Genomic DNA, 24,053 nt, shown 5'->3' on the forward strand with positions numbered 1-24,053 from the left:
GTGCACTATATAGGGAATAGGGTGCCATTCTCTGGTCTAAAGTAGTGCACTACATAGGGAATAGGGTACCATTTGGTACATAACCCAGGTCTTCGGACCAGGGTCGTATTCATTAGTACATACACATGAAAAACGTCCAACGCTTTGCAACGGAAAACACTAATATGCCTTTCTTATTGTTTCAGTCCATTTTCTTCCGTTTGGTCCCTAATGATTACAACCCAGGTGTGTGTGTGTGTGTGTGTGTGTGTGTGTGTTGTGTGTGTGTGTCGTGCTGTAACACATTACTGTGTCTTTACGGGCTTTAACAGGAAGACCCACCCAGGCAAGGTCGGTGCAGCAGGTCGGTAACGAAGACAACACCATGACACCGTCGCCACGGGAACTTGATTCTACCTAATAAGGGAACAGGAGACGCTGCAATTAAAAAATTATAACACTAACACTTGTTCGCTGTGGGAAGGATAAATCATTTCCAGGACAGGAAGTCTGGTGTCAGATGATGTTGGGCACAACAGAAGGTGGTAAATAAATAAGAAATGAAAAGACGATAGAGAAAATGTTTTTATGCTAAAACAGGATGTAACTCGCACCACTAAAACCTGTAAACAGGATGTACAGTGGCATGGAAAAACACATGATACATTCACAAGCCTTTTCACATGTGTGTATAACAGGAAGTGCTGAGCGATTAGTGCTTTTTGAGGTCAGTTCGGTTTCGGTTCGCACATTTTTTTTTTTAATCACGGATTTCGACGATTAAAAAAAACAAAATCATGGAATGTATTATGAAATAATTACATTAAAACGATTTTAGAGCTTTTTAATGCAAATTCCAAAGCCAAAAATAGTGAACATTTAATTGCCAAAACATTGAAAATATTCCATTGTCTCTGTCAGTTCCACATTGGGTAGGCATGAACAGAAACAAAGGAAATTACTAGGAAATAACAAAACATTTCAGTTGCTTATTTTTTATTTTTTATTTGATTACTTTATTATTTTTCATTCCTTAAAGTTATCATCTCATCTCTGCTCAGGCAGTAGCAGCCAGCCAGCCAGACCATCTAACGTTATCTCTGCTCAGGCAGTAGCAGCCAGCCAGCCAGACCATCTAACGTTATCTCTGCTCAGGCAGTAGCAGCCAGCCAGCCAGACCATCTAACGTTATCTCTGCTCAGGCAGTAGCAGCCAGCCAGCCAGACCATCTAACGTTATCTCTGCTCAGGCAGTAGCAGCCAGCCAGCCAGACCATCTAACGTTATCTCTGCTCAGGCAGTAGCAGCCAGCCAGCCAGACCATCTAACGTTATCTCTGCTCAGGCAGTAGCAGCCAGCCAGCCAGACCATCTAACGTTATCTCTGCTCAGGCAGTAGCAGCCAGCCAGCCAGACCATCTAACGTTATCTCTGCTCAGGCAGTAGCAGCCAGCCAGCCAGGCCATCTAACGTTATCTCTCTGCTCAGGCAGTAGCAGGCAGCCAGCCAGACCATCTAACGTTATCTCTGCTCAGGCAGTAGCAGCCAGCCAGCCAGACCATCTAACGTTATCTCTGCTCAGGCAGTAGCAGCCAGCCAGCCAGACCATCTAACGTTATGTGCTGCTCCCCGTACTGTCCGGTCTTTAGTCATCCTATTTAGCTAGCCTGCCAAAGACTGCTGCAGAGCTGTCTGACTAAATCATTGTACTAGTTCTTCAAAGTAGATAAGGCATTCTTTCACCAACTGTCTCTGTCCCTCGTCGCTGAGTTGTGTACATTCCTCTCTCATGCGGTCTTCTCTAACCTAACATAGCAGGCGTAAAAGTCTATCCGTCCAGAGATCTGTATATGTGACTCACCACCTGGATTTGGTCTTATGTAGCAACATTTGAATTTTTTTTTTTTTTTACATTGGATAAAAGTAGAGACTCGGAGCTACAAAATGGTATATCATACACTGCATTTGAGGAACAATGGGAAAGTAATTCTGCTTTGAAAGTTGATGAACTTGTAAACTCACTTTTGAGAAAATGGCATTTGAATGTTTTGGTATCTAGTGGAGAGCTCTTCTTTGTCTACACCCATTCAGCATCGTTCACACCCTCTTAAGCTTTAGCCCCACCCATCTCGTTTTACCTCTGGATAACATGAAAACAGCCTAACCAGCTCTGCTGGCAACAATTTCATTACGCTTTTATGCCGACGTTTACTGACACCGGCCATATTCAACGGGTGTTGTACACTTTAGCTTAAGACATGTAGCTAGCTAGCTAGGTAAACATTGAACATAGCTAGGTAAACAACATGTAAGATCACACACGTCACGTAACGTTAGCTAACGAGCCAGCCAGCTAACGTTAGCTAGTTAAACAACAATGAACATAGTGCCAAATCATGTCGTTACTACCCTGTATGAATCTGTAGGTAGCTAACCAACCATGTTCAATGTTAGCTAGCTAACATTAGGCTTTAACTAGCAAAGCAAACGGTTCTGGGATACGAATAATAACGTCATACAAATAACGTTAGCTAGGGAGCCAGCCAGCTAACGTTAGCTAGCTAGCTAGCTAACAGTACACTTTAGCTTGAAACGAAACGTGTAATATCTGAAAATGTAGCTAGCTAGACTATCTTAACCGTATACATCATCATGCATGATGGACGTGTCTCCCTCACGGATGCCACGGTTGGCCTTAGTTTGAAGATGTAATCCGGAGACAGGTGTTTTCTCCATCTCCTTAGCTATCATACTCTAATTCCACTGATTTCAAAACTCGATCCTCCAGAAAGTGGAGAGCAACACTAATGCAGCTCCACTACACGATACATTTTTTTTAAAAGCAGCGTTTGACAGGATTACCTACACATACTGACCAGCTCAAATAGACAGAAACCGTCTATATGGCAGACCAATCATATGGCAGACCAATCATATGGCAGACCAATCCGAACTACTCTCTCGGCATGTTATTATCTCAGCCAATCATGGTTAGTGGGAAGGTTGCTGTCTTTTTCTGTGGCTTAACCAACAAGGCTCGTAATTAAAAAAAAATATTCGTATTTACAGATGGCATACAAGTTTGTTATTAAGGCACATGAAAGTTCACATGTTCCAGAAGGCATTTCTGCCAAAAAACGCAATTATGATTTAAACTGTGAAGTCGTGACTTGCGACATATGCCTAGTTTCCTGAAATGGGTCACATATAATGACCAGATGCTCATGTCCCCGCCCTAACAATGGGAGTCGTTGTCCCAAAGGCGGGAAGGCAGGCGACGAGCTCAGGTCCAAAATAACCCCATAGAAACACATTGGGCTTATTTTGGCGAGAGTGAAAACTCTGAATCGTCTCAGAGCAGGAAAAAACTGCCAGAATGGATTATGGTCATTGTAGTTTATTACCGCGTTTCTACGCTGAACTAGGCTGAATATTGGCTTTATGAAAACTACAACTCCCTTCAGCCCAGCGTCCCACATACTTCTTTCATTGATTTCTCGTCATTAATTATTTGATTTCTCTCTAGAGAAACAGCACGTTGGGCTCACAGAATATACAGAACTAAATGGATTTCAAGTAATTGAACCGACGGTCAATTAGTTGTTTAATAACCCCTCCCAAAAAAGAAATGTTGGTTAATCGCTCAGCACTAATTACAGGTTAGTTAAATGTATGCACACATGACTAAGTCGCTTTGGACAAAAGCATCTGCTAAATGGCATATTATTATTATTATTATTATTATTATATTAGTTACACAAGTGGCTATATAAGATCACCAGTGGCGGTATGAATTTCTACAATGCAAACATCTTTAGTTCCACCATTTACCTCAGGGCATTGTATCAGTGGTTGGAGATGACTTGGTTACATTGCCCACCACAGCAACAACAGCAGTGTGTTCAACCTCCAACGTACTGAAGAAGTAAGCCTGGATGAAAATAAACACAGCAAATCATTTATACTGAGAGAACGTCCCAAATGACACCCTATTCCCTATATAGTGCACTACTTTTGACCAGAGCCCATAGGGAATAGGGTGCGATTTGGGGAAAAACCCGAGACCGACAGGCTAGAGAGGAACAGGGGCTCTGGTCAACAGTAGTGCACTATATAGGGAATAGGGTGTCACCCTGGTCAACAGTAGTGCACTATATAGGGAATAGGGTGTCATTTGGAACGAAATTAATTTCCTGTCAGTCTTTTTTATTAAGCCCTTCAGTCACTCATCTCTCTCTGTAAGTAGGGGGGTCATTCCACGAAATGGGTGCATTTTGCGTCCCTTTGATATTTTAAGTAGAAATTATGGAATTTTAAAAGCCTGTTACATTAAATTAAGTGCACTTTAACATAGAATAAAAGTGCAAAAAGTCCCTCCCTCCTTCCCCTCCCTCCCTCCCTCCCTCCTTCCCTCCCTCCTTCCACTCCCTCCCTCCCTCCCTCCCTCCCTCCCTCCCTCCCTCCCTCCCCCCTCCCTCCCTCTTTCCCCTCCCCTCCCTCCCTCCCTCCCTCCCTCCCCCTGAGGTAAACTAACTAACTTGACTCCTCTAATCTGTTTCTCATGCGCTGTCAAGATGGCCGTCTTGAGGGAGTGTAGCCAAAGATACTATGGTCAGGTCCACCCTCCCTGGTGTATCGCTCTGCCAGATGCCACGCTACAAGGCTCCAGTAGAATAGCGAGGAGGTAACTGAGCTAATTAAGTCATTGTGTGGGTCCCATTTGGCGATGCAACCATTGGAGCTAACAGAGCGCAGCCAGGTGGGGTTATCTAAACTGGGTCAGTCAAGTCGGAGATTGTTAAATCAGGACATTGTATTACATTTCCAGGAACAACCCAACTCCTTGAGGCTGGTGTCGTGTTCACCAGGCACAAAACGGAAGAAAGAGGTCTGAACATGACCAATAAGAAACACTCATTTTGGTTTCCCATGGTGCACCACAACGTTTAGAAACGTTTTGCTACGCTGTGCCCTAATGCACACGACCCAGGTGTGTTTTTCCGGAATGTTTACCTTACAACCGACCGCCAAGAGGATGTGGAGCGCCACGATGGCCGTCATGATTGCTATGGCAACCCGGGGCCGGTCGTCACGGACGGTGGGCCAGAAGGTCAAAACCAGGACGGAACCAGAGAGACAGAGAGCCACAACAATGGAAAGCCACCTGACGGTCTCGTACGGGATGATCCACAATACCTGTCAACAACAACACCTGTCAACAACAACACCTGTCAACAACAACTCCTGTCAACAACTACAACATGATTTTTTTTTTTAAAGACTGTAATAAACATGTCCTCAACATTTGTATTCCAACAAAGTAAATCGGACAATATTGAACCTAATAAAATATCAACAAAGCCACACAATCAGACATGAAACAGTGTAATCTCTCATGTCTTACCACAGCAGGTATGTAGACGGCCAGGGAATATCCGTAGACACAGACGATCTCCAGGAATGAGTAAGAGACCATGTTCATAACCTTGGCGTTCCTCCAGACCAGCAGGCCCCACAGGGCCAGGGGAACCAGCAACGCATAGCTGTAGATCGCCGTGGCCGCAATGGTCACTGGGAAATAAAAACACACACAGATACAGTAGCAACAATCACACTATTTTTCTAAAAACATTTATGGGAAAGGACGTTTTTTTGTTCAGTATCTATTTGACTGAGTCTTGGAAAGTGGAGGAGTCAGTTTGATCATGTGTTTGTTTTACCCTCGAAAAACTTAAATGACACTCACCTTTCCGGAACTCTGGGACGTATTTGTACTGGGGATTCCCCAGGTAAACCAGGAAGTCAGAGATGTTTCCACAGATGGCGATGACAAAGACCAGAGTAGCACAGATCCAGAAGGGACCTGGAGGCACAGAGATTGACAGACGGTATCAGTAATCAGTAGCATCACAGCCAGTTTCAAAGGCTGCTTCCACAAAGCAATGTCCCTCACTCCATTCAAAACAAAGCGACGTCCCTCAATTCACTGATGAGGTAGAATTTTATTCTGCCACTTGTTGAATGCCGTCATCAAGATACAGGTGTCCCATGTGGATCAGTTGGTAGAGCGTGGCGCTTGCAACGCCAGGGTTGTGGGTTTGATTCCCACAGGGGGCCAGTATGAAAATGTATGCACTCACTAACTGTTAAGTCGCTCTGGATAAGAGCGTCTGCTAAATGACTAAAATGTAAAATGTCATTATATACTCAGTGTATTCCACAAGTACAGTGCCTTGCAAAAGTATTCATCCCCCTTGACGTTTTTCCTATTTTGTTGCATTACAACCTGTAATTTAAATTGATTTTTATTTGGATTTCATGTAATGGACATACACAAAATAGTCCAAATTGGTAAAGTGAAATGAAAAAAATAACTTGTTTAAAAAAATTCAAAGAAATATATAACGGAAAAGTGGTGCGTGCATATGTATTCACCCCCTTTGCTATGAAGCCCCTAAATAAGATCTGGTGCAACCAATTACCTTCAGAAGTCACATAATTAGTTAAATAAAGTCGACCTGTGTGCAATCTAAGTGTCACATGATCTGTCACATGATCTCAGTATATATACACCTGTTCTGAAAGGCCCCAGAGTCTGCAACACCACTAAGCAAGGGGCACCACCAAGCAAGCGGAACCATGAAGAGCAAGGAGCTCTCCAAACAGGTCAGGGACAAAGTTGTGGAGAAGTACAGATCAGGGTTGGGTTATAAAAAAATATCCGACACTTTGAACATCCCACGGAGCACCATTAAATCCATTATTAAAAAATGGAAAGAATATGGCACCACAACAAACCTGCCAAGAGAGGGCCACCCACCAAAACTCACGGACCAGGCAAGGAGGGCATTAATCAGAGAGGCAACAAAGATACCAAAGATAACCCTGAAGGAGCTGCAAAGCTCTACAGCGGAGATTGGAGTATCTGTCCATAAGACCACTTTAAGCTGTACACTCCACAGAGCTGGGCTTTATGGAAGAGTGGCCAGAAAAAAGCCATCGCTTAAAGAAAAAAATAAGCAAACACGTTTGGTGTTCGCCAAAAGGCATGTGGGAGACTCCCCAAACATATGGAAGAAGGTACTCTGGTCAGATGAGACTAAAATTGAGCTTTTTGGCCATCAAGGAAAACGCTATGTCTGGCGCAAACCCAACACCTCTCATCACCCCGAGAACACCATCCCCACAGTGAAGCATGGTGGTGGCAGCATTATGCTGTGGGGATGTTTTTCATCGGCAGGGACTGGGAAACTGGTCAGAATTGAAGGAATGATGGATGGCGCTAAATACAGGGAAATTCTTGAGGTAAACCTGTTTCAGTCTTCCAGAGATTTGAGACTGGGACAGAGGTTCATCTTCCAGCATGACAATGACCCTAAGCATACTGCTAAAGCAACACTCAAGTGGTTTAAGGGGAAACATTTAAATGTCTTGGAATGGCCTAGTCAAAGCCCAGACCTCAATCCAATTGAGAATCTGTGGTATGACGTAAAGATTGCTGTACACCAGCGGAACCAATCCAACTTGAAGGAGCTGGAGCAGTTTTGCCTTGAAGAATGGGCAAAAATCCCAGTGGCTAGATGTGCCAAGCTTATAGAGACATACCCCAAGAGACTTGCAGCTGTAATTGCTGCGAAAGGTGGCTCTACTTTGGGGGGGGGTGAATAGTTATGCACGCTCAAGTTCTGTTTTTTTTTCTTATTTCTTGTTTGTTTCACAATAAAACATATTTTTCATCTTCAAAGTGGTAGGCATGTTGTGTAAATCAAATGATACAAACCCCCCCAAAAAATCAATTAAAATTCCAGGTTGTAAGGCAACAAAATAGGAAAAATGCCAAGGGGGGTGAAAAGTTTTGAGAATGACACAAGTATTGGTCTTCACAAAGTTTGCTGCTTCAGTGTTTTTAGATATTTTAGTCAGATGTTACTATGGTATACTGAAGTATAATTACAACCATTCCATAAGTGTCAAAGGCCTTTATTGACAATTACATTAAGTTTATGCAAAGAGTCAATATTTGCAGTGTTGACCCTTCTTTTTCAAGACCTCTGCAATCCGCCCTGGCATGCTATCAATTAACTTCTGGGCCACATCCTGACTGATGGCAGCCCATTCTTGCATAATCAATGCTTGGAGTTTGTCAGAATTTGTAGGTTTTTGTTTGTCCACCCGCATCTTGAGGATCGACCACAAGTTCTCAATGGGATTAAGGTCTGGGGAGTTTCCTGGCCATGGACCCAAAATGTCGATGTTTTGTTCCCCGAGCCACTTAGTTATCACTTTTCCCTTATGGCAAGGTGCTCCATCATGCTGGAAAAGGCATTGTTCGTCACCAAACTGTTCTTGGATGGTTGGGAGAAGTTGCTCTCGGAGGATGTGTTGGTACCATTCTTTATTCATGGCTGTGTTCTTAGGCAAAATTGTGAGTGAGCCAACTCCCTTGGCTGAGAAGCAACCCCACACATGAATGGTCTCAGGATGCTTTACTGTTGGCATGACACAGGACTGATGGTAGCGCTCACCTTGTCTTCTCCGGACAAGGTGTTTTCCAGATGCCCCAAACAATCGGAAAGGGGATTCATCAGAGAAAATGACTTTACCCCAGTGCTCAGCAATCCAATCCCTGTACCTTTTGCAGAATATCAGTCTGTCCCTGATGTTTTTCCTGGAGAGAAGTGGCTTCTTTGCTGCCCTTCTTGACACCAGGCCATCCTCCGAAAGTCTTTAACTCACTGTGGGTGCAGATGCACTCACACCTGCCTGCTGCCATTCCTGAGCAAGCTCTGCACTGGTGGTGCCCCGATCCCGCAGCTGAATCAACTTTAGGAGACGGTCCTGGCGCTTGCTGGACTTTCTTGGGCGCCCTGAAGCCTTCTTCACAACAATTTAACCTCTCTCCTTGAAGTTCTTGATGATCCGATAAATGGTTGATCTAGGTGCAATCTTACTAGCAGCAATATCCTTGCCTGTGAAGCCCTTTTTGTGCAAAGCAATGATGACGGCACGTGTTTCCTTGCAGGTAACCATGGTTAACAGAGGAAGAACAATGATTTCAAGCACCACCCTTCTTTTAAAGCTTCCAGTCTGTTATTCTAACTCAATCAGCATGACAGAGTGATCTCCAGCCTTGTCCTCGTCAACACTCTCACCTGTGTTAACGAGAGAATCACTGACATGATGTCAGCTGGTCCTTTTGTGGCAGGGCTGAAATGGGATTAAGTTCATTTTCATGGCAAAGAGGGACTTTACAATTAATTGCAATTCATCTGATCACTCTTCATAACATTCTGGAGTATATGCAAATTGCCATCATCAAAACTGTGGCAGCAGACTTTGTGAAAATTAATATTTGTGTCATTCTCAAAACTTTTGACCACGACTGGAGATAGAGTAGCCAGCCAAATAGAAAAAGTGGCCAGCCAGGTGCCCCCGGTCCGGGGGGGCTTGTCCTTCTGCGTTCAAAATGTTTTTGGCGTAAATTCTTATGCCTTAATTCCATCCGAAATACACAGCAAAATTATTGAATACTTTAACGAGTTTACCTCTCAGATTGAAAAAATGTGTTGTGGTATTGTCTAGAAAGACATGACTTTACCATTTGAAATGCCTGAAAATGTCCGGATTCAGTGTATTGTTGTTTTGGATATTGTCTAGGACTATATGATCAGGACTGTTTTCTAAGTAAGAGAACATTAAACCTTTTAACATTTATCTTGTCTTCTCTTGAGATTAAAGTCTCATTTGTACTGCAAGATATGAATTGCCACAATGATGTTAGTTCTTCAAATTATCTATAAAAAAAAAAAAAGGTTTTTTGAAAAACAACAAAATTGTATGTTCTAAGTCCACAACAATGCTTAAACCACATCAGGAGACCACTTGTTGATTTTTGGATGTAGTTACCCATTAATGGAAGTGAGCACCTAGCATGAGGATGTTGTTTAGCGGTGGTTTTGTAGTGACCATGTGACGGTAGAGTAAATACCCAGTGGATTGATGAAAATAATCATGATATCATTCTGCCAGGCTACTTCGTAGTTAAAGAACCACTGAACACGCCAATTGGCACGTATGTTTTTCTGTTGCTCATTTGAAAAAATTAGATATCAGTCTTGGAGGTGTGTTTCCTGACCAACTCTGCATTTGGTTAATGATGTTTGTCCCCAATGAAGCCTATTTCACTTCCTCAAAATCCCCAGAATGAATCTAAGAGCAAAATTCAGTTGGTGGTACAGTAACTGAAAAAGTTTGGGAACCACTGGGATAGAGAGCAATCTCGCATCACGAGTTTGGCAAATGGACATCATCAAATCAAAACTCAACCTCCATTTATCGGTTGTGACGCACGGATGTTCCAAACTCAGTTTTAGACAAGACTGACTTTATGACCAAAATGATCCTATTTACACTTTGTAGTAAATTTTGTTTCTGACTCATATCGATGCAACATAAGCAGTTTTCAAAGGGATTCGCTACTAAGGTCAATACATTTAGTTGATTCCCTACTAAGGTCAGTACATTTAGTTGATTCCCTACTAAGGTCAATACATTTAGTTGATTCCCTACTAAGGTCAATACATGTTTTAATGCCTGGATTCTGTGAGGGCCCTAATGATGATATTTGGACCAGAATGAGTCTCTCCACTACCTGTTGTTCCTGCAGTGATGATTCACCATCTTCATCGAATGTTTTCATAATTTATTTGCAGATAATCTGCAAAAAGACTAGGCCTACCAGTAGCATATGCAAATTAGGGAGCCAAATGAACGGCTCTCTCACCGATGCGACCCGGCAGGCTACATCACCGATGCGATCCGGTAGGCTACATCACCGATGCGATCCGGTAAGCGATCCGGCAGGCTACATCACCGATGCGATCCGGCAGGCTACATCACCGATGCGATCCGGTAAGCGATCCGGCAGGCTACATCACCGATGCGATCCGGCAGGCTACATCACCGATGCGATCCGGTAAGCGATCCGGCAGGCTACATCACCGATGCGATCCGGCAGGCTACATCACCGATGCGATCCGGTAGGCTACATCACCGATGCGATCCGGCAGGCTACATCACCGATGCGATCCGGTAGGCTACATCACCGATGCGATCCGGCAGGCTACATCACCGATGCGATCCGATCACCGATGCGATCCGGCAGGCTACATCACCGATGCGATCCGGTAGGCCACATCACCGATGCGATCCGATTACCGATGCGATCCGGTAGGATACATCACCGATGCGATCCGCCAGGCTACATCACCGACGAGACCACTCACTTTAGAGTCACTGCCTGGCAAGCCAAGCTCCTAGGAAAGGAAACCTTGGAAACCCTTTGGTTGACTTGTCGATATGCAATACCATGGACAAATAACCACATTGCATGATTTATGAATGGCAAAGGGATATACAGTGCATTCGGAAAGTATTCAGACCCCTTGACTTTTTCCACATTTTGTCACGTTACAGCATTATTCTAAAATGGATTATATATATTTTTTCCCTCATCAATCTACACACAATACCCCATAATGACAAAACGAAAACAGGTTTTTAGAAATGTTTGAAAATGTATACAAATAAAAAACTGAAATACCTTATTTACATAAGTATTCAGCCCCTTTGCTATGAGACTTCAAATTGACTCGAAATTGAGCTCAGATGCATCCTGTTTCCATTGATCATCCTTGAGATGTTTCTACAACTTGATTGGACTCCACCTGTGGTAAATTCAATTGATTGGACATGATTTGGAAAGGCACACACTTGTCTATATAAGGTCCCACAGTTGACAGTGCATGTCAGAGCAAAAACCAAGTCATGAGGTCAAAGGAATTGTCCGTAGAGCTCCGAGACAGGATTGTGTCGAGGCACAGATCTGGGGAAGGGTACCAAAAAAATTCTGCAGCATTGAAGGTCCCCAAGAACACAGTGGCCTCCGTCATTCTTAAATGGAAGAAGTTTGGAAACACCAAGATTCTTCCTAGAGCTGGCCGCCCGGCCAAACTGAGCAATCGGGGAAGAAGGGTCTTTTTTGTCAGGGAGGTGATCAAGAACGCAGTGGTCACACTGACATAGCTCCTGAATTCCTCTGTGGAGATGGGAGAACCTTCCAGAAGGACAACCATCTCTGCAGCACTCCACCAATCAGGCCTTAATGGTAGAGTGGCCAGGCGGAAGCCACTCCTCAGTAAAAGGCACATGACAGCCCGCTTGGAGTTTGACAAAAAGGCACTTAAAGGACTCTGACCATGAGAAACAAGATTCTCTGGTCTGATGAAACCAAGATTGAACTCTTTGGCCTGAATGCCAAGCGTCACGTCTGGAGGAAACCAGGCACCGCTCATCACCTGGCCAATACCATCCCTACGGTGAAGCATGGTGGTGGCAGCATCATGCTGTGGGGATGTTTTTCAGCAGCAGGGACTGGAAGACTAGTCAGGATCGAGGGAAAGATTAATGGAGCAAAGTACAGAGAGATCCTTGATGAAAACCTGCTCCAGAGCGCTCAGGACCTCAGACTGGGGGCGAAGGTTCACCTTCCAACAGAACAACGACCCTAAACACACAGCCAAGACAATGCAGGAGTGGCTTCGGGACAAGTCTCTGAATGTCCTTGAGTGGCCCAGCCAGAGCCCGGACTTGAACCCGATCTAACATCTCTGGAGAGACCTGAAAATAGCTGTGCAGCGACGCTCCCCATCCAACCTGACAGAGCTTGAGAGGATCTGCAGAGAAGAATGGGAGAAACTCCCCAAATACAGGTGTGCCAAGCTTGTAGTGTCATACCCAAGAAGACTCAAGGCTGTAATCGCTGCCAAAGGTGCTTCAACACAGTACTGAGTAAAGGGTCTGAATACTTACAGTATGTAAATGTGATATTTCCATTTTTTATTTTTAATAAATTTGCAAACCATTCTAAAAACCTGTTTTTGCTTTATCATTATGGGGTATTGTGTGTAGATTGAGGAGCCAAAAAAACAATGTAATCAATTTTAGAATAAGGCTGTAACGTAACAAAATGTGGAAAAAGTCAATTGGTCTGAATGTATTCCGAATGCACTGTAGGAGATCGACTTTATTCCGTCAGTTTGACACCTTTTATAAACTAGTCAACACTTGCTGTTCAGTTGTCAATCAACACACAGTAAACAGCCTCCTATGTGTCACGACTCCATGTGGCTGGCTATGTGAAACACACAAAGTAAAATAAATTAATGTGTCAGAAAAACTATAATTAAGCTAAATCGTATTCTCCGTGTGTAAAGAACTTAAATTGCAACAAATTGTACCAGGAGGTTGGACAGAAAGCACACCGCATTACCCATGTCGTCGCTCGCTTTGTGACTGACAGGAGCCTGTACCTATCGGTAGATCGCTAGAAGATGCATATCGTTCACTGTAGCGGGAGTGGGATCGACAGACTAGCCAATTAAAACGTTTAAATGAAAAGTAACCTACCCGTAATTTTCGGACTATAAACCGCGCCTTTTTTCAAATTTTTCGACCCTGCGGCTTATATAACGGTGCGGCTAATCTATGGATCATTACAGCTAACGGCCACTAGAAGACCTCCTAAATCTATGGATTTTACAGGTTACAGTCCACCAACTTTAACTCTAAGGGCTCTATGACCGGTCCGCGCCCCCCACCTTTAAGCGGCGGGCTCCAGCAGGAAAAGCTGGAGGCCGGAAATGAGTGAGACAGGTATCGTGCAAAAGTAAAAGTGGAACCCGAGAGTGGTACGAGAGACAGAACGAGAGACAGAACGAGAGCAAGACAGACAGACATTACGAGAGCGAGACAGTTTGTCTCTTTCCCGACAATCCCCTCTGTGCACGAACCCTTACATATGGTAATTAAACATTAAAACACCTGCGGCTTATAGTCCAGTGCGGCTTATATATGGACACATCATTCAATATCATTCAATTTAGCTGCTGCGGCTTATACTCCGGTGCGCCTTATAGTGCGGAAAATACGGTAGGTAATATGAAGTGGAAAAAGTAAGCGGCTGATTGGCCGACAGCTGGCGCTAACGGAAAACATTTTAGGGTAACAACACTTCATGTCATCACTAGTAGGAAGGAAGGACGCTCACCATAAAGATCAGGGTTGCTGCGGATGTAGAGACGGACAAAGTTCTTCCCTGGCCATGGCAATAACGACCCTAGGATTCTCTCTCTCACCTAGAGGAAACACATGACAACACTGGCATGACAACACTGGCATTACAACACTGGCATTACAACACTGGCATTACAACACTGGCATGACAACACTGGCATTACAACACTGGCATGACAACACTGGCATGACAACACTGGCATTACAACACTGGCATGACAACACTGGCATTACAACACTGGCATGACAACACTGGCATGACAACACTGGCATTACAACACTGGCATTACAACACTGGCATTACAACACTGGCATTACAACACTGGCATTACAACACTGGCATGACAGCACTGGCATTACAACACAGAAATTGAATGAATACATTATTACATATCAAAAGGCGGACGCCTATCCTATGGACGACAGAAAGGGCACGCAGGGCACGTGACCCGGTGGCCCCCGACTTTTTGTTTTGTTTTTTGGGGTTATGGGTCACCTGGAGGTCGGGGGGCCCCCTAGATAGCATATGATAGCAAAATGTGTAGAATTACAGGACATTTGCTTTAAAAATAAATAAAAACCTCTCAGCCTCATTGCAAAATGTGAACAATAACATGAGATGATCTATAAAAAAGCACATTTTTCTCTCCACGGCAAAATGTGTGTTGAAATGCAGGAAGTTAGCTGTTTTCCCCACAAAAATAATCAGGTCCTGATCCAATGTATGAGGAAAGTAACTTGATTCGTTCTTAAATACTCATTGCAATAGTCATTACAAAACGTGTATAATGTATTCAAAGGCCTATTTGTTTGGCCGATTAAATTCAGATGAACAATACATCACAAGTCTGAGATAAAGGCAGTTGAGTGGAAGTACCTGGTGTGTCTCTACGTCAAAGAATGTCTGATAATATTCAAAGGTCCAGAAAGGAGCACTTTTCTTCTGCCCAGACAACAGCTGGAGGGAAAAGAAACTTGCATTTTAAAAACAATGTAACTTACATCCAGTAACAAACAAACAACCCACAGTCACATAATTAGATGAATTATCACAAACATCAAATGGGCTTTTATATGGCATGTGCTTTATTTCTGAAGCAAACATTGACAACACATGGGCTGCAACTAAATGCTTGCCGATCGCAGCCCACATGTTGTCAATGTTACGTTATAACGTGGTAAACTACACTATATATACAAAAGTATATGGACATGCCTTCAAATGAGTAGATTTGGCTCTTTCAGTCACACCCGTTGCTGACAGGTGTATAAAATCGAGCACACAGCCATGCAATCTCCATAGACAAACATTGGCAGGAGAATGGCCTTACTGAAGAGCTCAGTGATTTTCAACATGGCATCATCATAGGATGCCACCTTGCCAACAAGTCAGTTCGTCAAATTTCTGCCCTGCTAGAGCTGCCCCTGGTCAACTGTAAGTGCTGTTATTGTGAAGTGGAAACGTCTAGGAGCAACAACGGCTCAGCCCCGAAGTGGTAGGCCACACAAGCTCACAGAACGGGACCGCTGAAGCGCGTAAAGATGGTCTGTCCTCGGTTGCAACACTCACTACCAAGTTCCAAACTGTCTCTAGAAGCAACATCAGCACAATAACTGTTAGTCGGGAGCTTCATGAAATGGGTTTCCATGGCCGAGCAGCCGCACACAAGCCTAAGATCATCATGCGCAATGCCAAGCGTCGGCTGGATTGGTGTAAAGCTCGCCGCCATTGGACTCTGGAGCAGTGGAAACGCGTTCTCTGGAGTGATGAATCACGATTCACCATCTGGCAGTCCGACGGACAAATCTAGGTTCGGCGGATGCCAGGAGAACACTACCTGCCCCAATGCATAGTGCCAACTGTAAAGTTTGGTGGAGGAGGAATAATGGTCTGGGGCTGTTTTTCATGGTTGGGGCTAGGCCCCTTAGTTCCAGTGAAGGGAAATCTTAACGCTACAGCATACAATGACATTCTAGACGATTCTGTGCTTCCAACTTTGTGACAACAGTTTGGGGAAGGCCCTTTCCTGTTTCAGCATGACAATGCCCCCGTGCACAAAGTGCCCAACCTCACTAATACTCTTGTGGCTGAATGGAAGCAAGTCCCTGCAGCAATGTTTCAACATCTAGTGAAAAGCCTTCCCAGAAGAGTGGAGGCTGTTATAGCAGCAAAGGGGGACCAACTCCATATTAATGCCCATGATTTTGGAATGAAATGTTCGACCAGCAGGTGTCCACATACTTTTGGTCATGTAGTGTATGTATTTCTCTGACCTCAGTCTTGTCGTCATTGGCCAATGGGTCATTGTCCTCTTCGAAGGATGTCACCGGGGCAGATCTCCTCTGTTTCTGAGGTTTGTGACTTCCTGCTGCTTCGTCCTCGATACTGATGGTGGTCGCATCTCTGTTCCCTCCCAAATGGCTCTCAGCACTGTCAAATTCTGATTCAGAATGTTAGTAAAAGAAAAGGTTATGACAAAGATTCTGATTCAGAATGTTAGTAAAAGAAAAGGTTATGACAAAGATTCTGATTCAGAATGTTAGTAAAAGAAAAGGTTATGACAAAGATTCTGATTCAGAATGTTAGTAAAAGAAAAGGTTATGACAAAGATTCTGATTCAGAATGTTAGTAAAAGAAAAGGTTATGACAAAGATTCTGATTCAGAATGTTAGTAAAAGAAAAGGTTATGACAAAGATTCTGATTCAGAATGTTAGTAAAGGGTCGTTCCACCTCAAAAAGCACATGAAAGAGGATTTCGACACTCACCATCTCAGATTGTTAAATCACCTAACAGCACCATCTAGTGGTCAGAACCTGGTAATATCAGGATTTTTGAAGAAATGAATTTGTTCAAAACTGTTCAACTATTGTCTTTCTCTCTCTTTGAGTCAACTTCTCAACACATTTTATGCACTGCTAGCTAGCTGTAGCTTATCCTTTGATTGGGTGGACAACATGTCAGTTCATGCTGCAAACGCTCTGATAGGTTGGAGGACGTCCTCCGGAAGTTGTCATAATTACTGTGTAAGTCTATGGAAGAGGGTGAGAACCATGAGCCTCCTAGGTTTTGTATTGAAGTCAATGTACCCAGAGGAGGACGGAAGCTAGCTGTCCTCCGGCTACTCCATGGTGCTACCCTACAGAGTGCTGCTGAGGCTACTGTAGACCTTCATCGCAAAACAGTGTGTTTTAATCAGTTATTTGGTGACGTGAATATATTTAGTATCGCTTTATCTAAAAATAATAACTTTTTTAATGTTTCGCTATTTCTATTTTTATTGAATTCACTGAGGAGGATGGTCCTCCCCTTCCTCTGAGGAGCCTCCACTGATCTGAATGGCATTATCATTATTAATACAGTCTATAAAAACTCACTCACCTTGAAATTGCAAGAGGAAATCACTGTTATCCGCCATGTAGGATACTGATCAGGAGAACAGCCTGTGGAGAAAAAGATACATGAGGTCAATAGAGTTCTATTACGCTGCTAGCCTTTTGTTGATGTTAGAGGGGATGTGGATAAACTTGTTCAACGGGATTCAATGACGATCACTCAGTAGCTTTTTCAGAGGACAGAGGTTGACAGGCTAACAATAACATGTCAACATATACAGTATATAGTCAATGTAACTACAGTTTTGTATGTTCACTGCAACTGAATGCAGATGACAAAACGAACTCAGCACTGCTAGCTAAATCAAGGTCGGATGGATCAACATTTACAGAATGGGGACCTGGAGGAAAATGGGGGAGGGTCATGTTATTTCAATTTCAGTCAAGGGGAGGGATTAGTATTATTTTAATCTAGTCCAGGGGAGGGTCATGTAATATTTTGTGTTATATATATATATACATACACACACACTACCGTTCAAAAGTTTGGTGTCACTTAGAAATGTCCTTGTTTTCTAAAGAAAATCAGTTTTTTTGTCCATTATTGTTAATGTTGTAAATGGCTATTGTAGCTGGAAACGGCTGTTTTTTTAAATGGAATATCTACATAGGCGTACAGAGGCCCATTATCAGCAACCATCAGTCCTGTGTTCCAATGGCATGTTGTGTTTGCTAATCCAAGTTTATCATTTTAAAAGGCTAATTGATCATTAGAAAACCCTTTTGCAATTATGTTAGCACAGCTGAAAACTGTTGTGCTGATTAAAGAAGCAATAAAACTGGCCTTCTTGAGACTAGTTGAGTATCTGGAGTATCAGCAATTGTGGGTTCGATTACAGGCTCAAAATGGCCAGAAACAAATAACTTTCTTCTGAAACTTGTCAGTCTATTCTTGTTCTGAGAAATGAAGGCTATTCCATGTGAGAAATTGCCACGAAACTGAAGATCTCGTACAACGCTGTGTACTACTCCCTTCACAGAACAGCGGAAACTGGCTCTAACCAGAATAGAAAGAGGAGTGGGAGGCCCCGGTGCACAACTGAGCAAGAGGACAAATACATTAGTGACTAGTTTGAGAAACAGACGCCTCACAGGTCCTCAACTGGTAGCTTCATTAAATAGTACCCGCAAAACACCAGTCTCAACGTCAACAGTGAAGAGGCGACTCCGGGATGCTGACCTTCTAGGCAGAGTTGCAAAGAAAAAGCCATATCTCAGACTGCCCATCTTAATCTTTTCTTTTTAATTAATGGTGCTCCGTGGGATGTTCAATGTTTCGGATATTTTTTTATAACCCAACCCTGATCTGTACTTCTCCACAACTTTGTCCCTGACCTGTTTGGAGAGCTCCTTGGACTTCATGGTGCCGCTTGCTTGGTGGTGCCCCTTGCTTAGTGATGTTACAGAATCTGGGGACTTTCAGAACAGGTGTATATATATACTGAGGTCATGTGACACTTAGATTGCACACAGGTGGACTTTATTTAACTAATTATGTGACTTCTGAAGGTAATTGGTTGCACCAGATCTTATTTAGGGGCTTCATAGCAAAGGGGGTGAATACATATGCACGCACCACTTTTCCGTTTTAGAATGTTTTGAAACAAGTAATTTTTGTCATTTCACTTCACCAATTCGGACTATTTCGTGTATGTCCATTACATACGTGCATTATGGTCTGTAGAAAAAAGAAAAGAGCATTCAAAAGAACACAAGCGACAAACATAAAGAGAGACAAAGCTAAAAACTGACAAACCAGTTCAAGAATGAACCTGAATCTGACGTGAGGGAAAAGAAACAGTGAAAGTCAATGGACAATAGCTGGAAAATTATCCTCGATACAGGCAGTGGAAGGAATTTCATCGGAGAATCCCTGTTCAAGAGAACGTTTGCAGGAATGGAACTTAGAGGCTAAGAAAAAGTGATATACTTATGATCAGACTACAAAGCAGAACTAGTATGGAATAAAAATGCAACAAAATACCAAAGGAAATGTAGAAGCATTGATAGGAAGGAAAACATGTTTTGAATTGAAAATACTGAGCACAAGAGATAATGGCAATAGTAGAGAAATCACCAGGCAGATTCGTGCAGCTAGCACAGGAATATGAGTCCCTTTTCCAAGGACTTGGAAATAGTCACAAAGTTACGGTGAATGGGAAAACACCCCCTGTAGCTCAAGGCCTGAGATGCGTTCCTTATCAAAAGCTGGAAGCTGTCAATCAAGAACTGGACTAGGATGTTAGATGATGATGTTAATCTAGTGAATGAAGGATCAGAATGGATTTCCGATATTCTCCTCATTCCAAAGAAAGAAACAAAAGAAGTCGGGAGTTTGTGTTCAATTTACGAGAACAAAGCTGTCATACGAGACACCCAGTTCCCTGTCATGAATTCAGCCGAGGCTGCCCCTCCTCCTTGCTCGGGCAGGCTTCGGCGTTCGTCGTCACCGGAGTACTAGCTGCCACCGATCTATGTTTTCTGTGTTACACTAGTCTTGTCTGTATTGATCACACCTGTTATTCATTATGGTAATTCGTTTCCCTATTTTACCCTCTGGTTCCCTCATGGTGTTGTGCGTGATTGTTCGTTGTTTTGCTGTCTTTTGGTGAGCCGGTATTTGCGCTTCCCTGCGTGGAGGATTTGCTCTGCTATTTTGTTCCAGTAAAGAACTTTGTTATTATAGTTCTGTGTCCTACACCTGATTCCATCCTACCGCTACACCCAGACGCATGACATTCCCACAGTAGACAGTATACTGCAAGCAATGCAAGGAGCGAAAGTGTTTGCAAAGCTGGACGCAAGAAAATGATTTTGGCAAGTTGAACTACCCTCAGAATAAAGAAACCTGACAACATTCATCACACACAGAGGATACTACAAATTCAAGAAAGTTCCTTTCGGATTATCAAGCGCACCTGAGGCCTACCAGAAAGCCATGGACTTTATGCTATGTGGTTACAAGGTGTGGTTTGCTACATGGACGATGTTGTTGTCTTCGCTGAAAGCAAAAGTGAACTGGAACAGAGACATTCCAAGACAGAGGACCGACACTTAACAAGGAAAAATTAAGAGGGCACAACAACGCCTCTTCCCCCTTAGGAGACTGTAAAGATTTGGCATGGGTCCCCAGACCCTCAAAAAGTTATATAGCTGCACCATCGAGAGCATCCTGACCGGTTGCATCACCGCCTGGTATGGCAGCCCGTCTGGTGTTCAACCTTCCCAAGTTCTCTCACGTCACCCCCCTCCTCCGCACACTCCACTGGCTTCCAGTTGAAGCTCGCATCCGCTACAAGACCATGGTGCTTGCCTATGGAGCAGTGAGGGGAACGGCACCTCCTTACCTTCAGGCTCTGATCAGTCCCTACACCCAAACGAGGGCATTGCGTTCATCCACCTCTGGCCTGCTGGCTCCCCTTCCTCTGCGGAAGCATAGCTCCCGCTCAGCCCAGTCAAAACTGTTCGCTGCTCTGGCACCCCAATGGTGGAACAAGCTCCCCTCACGACGCCAGGACAGCGGAGTCACTCACCACCTTCCGGAGACATTTGAAACCCCACCTCTTTAAGGAATACCTGGGATAGGATAAAGTAATCCTTCTAACCCCCCCCCCAAATTGTAAAGTGGTTATCCCACTGGCTATAGGGTGAACGCACCAATTTGTGAGTCGCTCTGGCTAAGAGCGTCTGCTAAATGACGTTAATGTGCCCTTGAGCAAGGCACTTAACCCTAATTGCTCCTGTAAGTCGCTCTGGATAAGAGCGTCTGCTAAATGACTAAAATGTAAATGTAAATGTATGGCAACTGCTCGGCCTCCAACCGTAAGGCGCTAAGGAGGGTAGTGAGTACGGCCCGGTACATCACTGGGGCTGAGCTCCCTGCCATCCAGGACTTCTATACCAGGCGGTGTCAGAGGGAAGCCCTCAAAATTGTCAAAGACTCCAGTCACCCAAGTCACAGACTGTTCTCTCTGCTACCGCACGGCAAGCGGTACCGGAGCGCCAAGTCTTGGACCAAAAGGCTCCTTAACAGCTTCCACCACCAAGCCATAAGACTGCTGAACAATTAATCAAATGGCCATGCATCACATGGGGCAAACTCCCGGCCAAAAAGATCATCAAGGACAACAACCACCCGATCCACTGCCTGTTCACCCTGCTATCATGCAGAAGGCGAGGTCAGTACAGGTGCATCAAAGCTGGGACCGAGAGACAGAAAAAGCACATTAGAGGCTGCTGCCTACATACATAGATTAGAAATCACTGGCCACTTTAATAAATTGAACACTAGTCACTTTAATAATGTTTACATATCTTGCATTACTCATCTCATATGTATATACTGTATTCTATACTATTCTACTGTATCTTAGTCTATGCCACTGACATTTCTCATCCATATATGTATTTATATATTCTTAATTCAATTGCTTTACTTAGATTTGTGTGTATTGGGTATATGTTGTGAAATTGTTAGATATTACTTGGTAGATATTACTGCACTGTCGGAGCTAGAAACACAAGCATTTCGCTACACCCGCAATAACATCTGCTAAACACCTGTATGTGACCAATACAATTGATTTGAAGTGCTGGAAAGAGGAGCTTCCAAAGATTCTCCTAGCTAATCGCTCAACGCCTCATCGTGCTTTGGGGGAAACACCAACCTTTCTCATGTTTGGAAGAGACATTTGAACAAAGTTGCCAAGTATTGAGAAGTAAAAGGAAAAAGCAAAAGACATTCAAAACCACCACAAAACCTAGAAACAGAAAATGAAACAATACGCTGACAAAACAGAGCCAAAGAACACAGCTTTGATGTTGGAGACGTTGTGTACATTGTAATATGTAGAATGGAAAGTTGGATGCCAAGTTCCGAGACACGCTATGTGTTTCTGGGACAAACCTCAGACAACTAATTTGAACGAGTGAGCACAGAAGATGGATCTAGAAAGCCAACATGGTTTAGGGACATGGTAATGAAAAAAGGTCTGAAATAAAACATAACTGATATAAGAGAAGATTTGTATCAAGAGTTCCTGAAATGTTACATTTGACTGTTGAATAATGTTTATATGGAAGCACTGAAAAATTGCAGTTGAAACTTTGATTTATGTAAAAACAAAAGTACTTCCCTTTTGAATGTAAAATAAAATAAATCGTATTTAATGTGTAAGCTATTGTAACAACAATGTTAAACGGGAATACAGTTGTATTGTTAAAGTTGTGGACTTTAAATCTAACAAAGGATGGGACATAGTATAGTACTATTGCAAGACTACCTACCTGTTATAGTGATGAAGACGTGACTAGAACTAGAGAATGAAAATGGCTTTGAAGTGTAAAACCTAGGAAAGGATGAGTTGTTATTAAAGCGAGTTAAACTTATTTAATTCAACTACCCAACAATTAGGACGCCTTAATCCGCCGTCCAGCATCCTAGCACCAGCCGAGCGAGCGAATTCAATTCGGAACTACTGAATGTATACGTAGTAGAAGTAGTTTTCACATACAAACTTTATATGTCCGAACTCAGAATCAAATATGCTTCCCAAAAATAACATGTTTGCTGTGGTAGAACGTTTATTTTGATTGGCGATTATCTGCATTTATCAGAGTGCCATCAGTTAGCCTGATTTCAGATCTGTCCATGTAGACAGAATTATTAGGGGAATCGTTCTTCTTGCAATGCATGTAAACGTTTCAATCGACCTATTATATTAATCTGACGATCCAATGGCCACGCATGTAACCGTGTTCAGTGATGATGGCCTCTTTAGAAAATAGGTAGCCTATGCTTAACTTGGTGTTTGATGGTATTCAAAATGGAAACTTTCCTTTATACAATGTGTGTGGGCATAAACAGGCGTAAATTGCAATTGGCGGATGCATTTTATGTATATTATATAATGATAGCCTATTCAACTGTCGGTATAAACTTTGATTGAGGAAATTATGATGTCATTTAGCCAACTTTTTGTTTGTTGCGTTCCCTCACCTGAAAAAAAGTGCACTACACCACTGGTAAACAGTAAGAATGTTCCCTGCTATCCACTTTATGTTTTAATTACTATTTTGGGTACAGGGGACGGTCACTTGTTATTTTTCAAGCGTTCAGGGATGGTTTAGGTAACATATATTTTGTTGAAGGGAGGGCCAACCATTTTCATTTCAGAGAGGCCCGATTTTCACCATGTAACGATTATCATAAATAACGTTCATTCCTTAATCCTAATGCATAACTATGCCAAATACAAGGAAGGCATTACATTTCGTTAGCTACATTGTGAATAATAACTCCACTAACTATTAAATAACCAAATTATCATAAATATATACTTTACCCTGTCAGGAAGTAAAACAGATTTGTAACGTTAACACTCAGCTCCCTTTTCCGGTCGCATTTTCGTTTTTCTAAATAAAAGTCAAATGATCTGATCTAAAAACAGCACATAAAATCGGCGCATATTCTCATTTTATTAACATTTTATTCTTGATCATGATTTTAAAGAAGATGACTGCAGGTGGATAAATCTTCTTTATCATAG

General features: G+C 43.0%; 1 protein-coding gene across 2 annotated transcripts; it reads right to left on the minus strand.

Moving 5' to 3' along the window:
* On the minus strand, positions 1-23,946 carry yipf1 (Yip1 domain family, member 1). 2 transcript variants are annotated; one of them, XM_041842940.2, is made up of 10 exons: positions 23,850-23,946; positions 17,492-17,553; positions 16,385-16,551; positions 14,988-15,068; positions 14,085-14,172; positions 5,724-5,840; positions 5,382-5,548; positions 4,991-5,173; positions 3,809-3,908; positions 1-396 (listed from the first exon to the last, which is right to left on the minus strand). In XM_041842940.2, exons 2-9 carry the CDS (start codon positions 17,526-17,528, stop codon positions 3,810-3,812), a joined length of 939 nt encoding a protein of 312 aa, XP_041698874.1. In that variant the 5' UTR covers positions 17,529-17,553; positions 23,850-23,946; the 3' UTR covers positions 1-396; position 3,809. The 2 variants fall into 2 exon arrangements, with proteins under 2 accessions (XP_041698874.1, XP_041698875.1); XM_041842941.2 differs by lacking the exon at positions 23,850-23,946 and adding an exon at positions 22,792-22,825.
* Between the last annotated feature and the right edge of the window lie 107 nt (positions 23,947-24,053).

Source organism: Coregonus clupeaformis, unplaced genomic scaffold, assembly GCF_020615455.1.
Source record: "Coregonus clupeaformis isolate EN_2021a unplaced genomic scaffold, ASM2061545v1 scaf0237, whole genome shotgun sequence".
Taxonomy (NCBI): domain Eukaryota; kingdom Metazoa; phylum Chordata; class Actinopteri; order Salmoniformes; family Salmonidae; genus Coregonus; species Coregonus clupeaformis.

Bases quoted from the DNA above. Each gene is read 5' to 3' on its own strand.
- yipf1 (XM_041842940.2), bottom strand. From the start codon at position 17,528: ATGGCGGATAACAGTGATTTCCTCTTGCAATTTCAAG. The intron at 14,173-14,987 runs GTACTTCCACTC...TGTTTCCTCTAG, and splicing joins TTGACGTAGAGACACACCAG to GTGAGAGAGAGAATCCTAGG. The intron at 3,909-4,990 runs GTAAACATTCCG...ATTTTCATCCAG, and splicing joins TCTTGGCGGTCGGTTGTAAG to GCTTACTTCTTCAGTACGTT.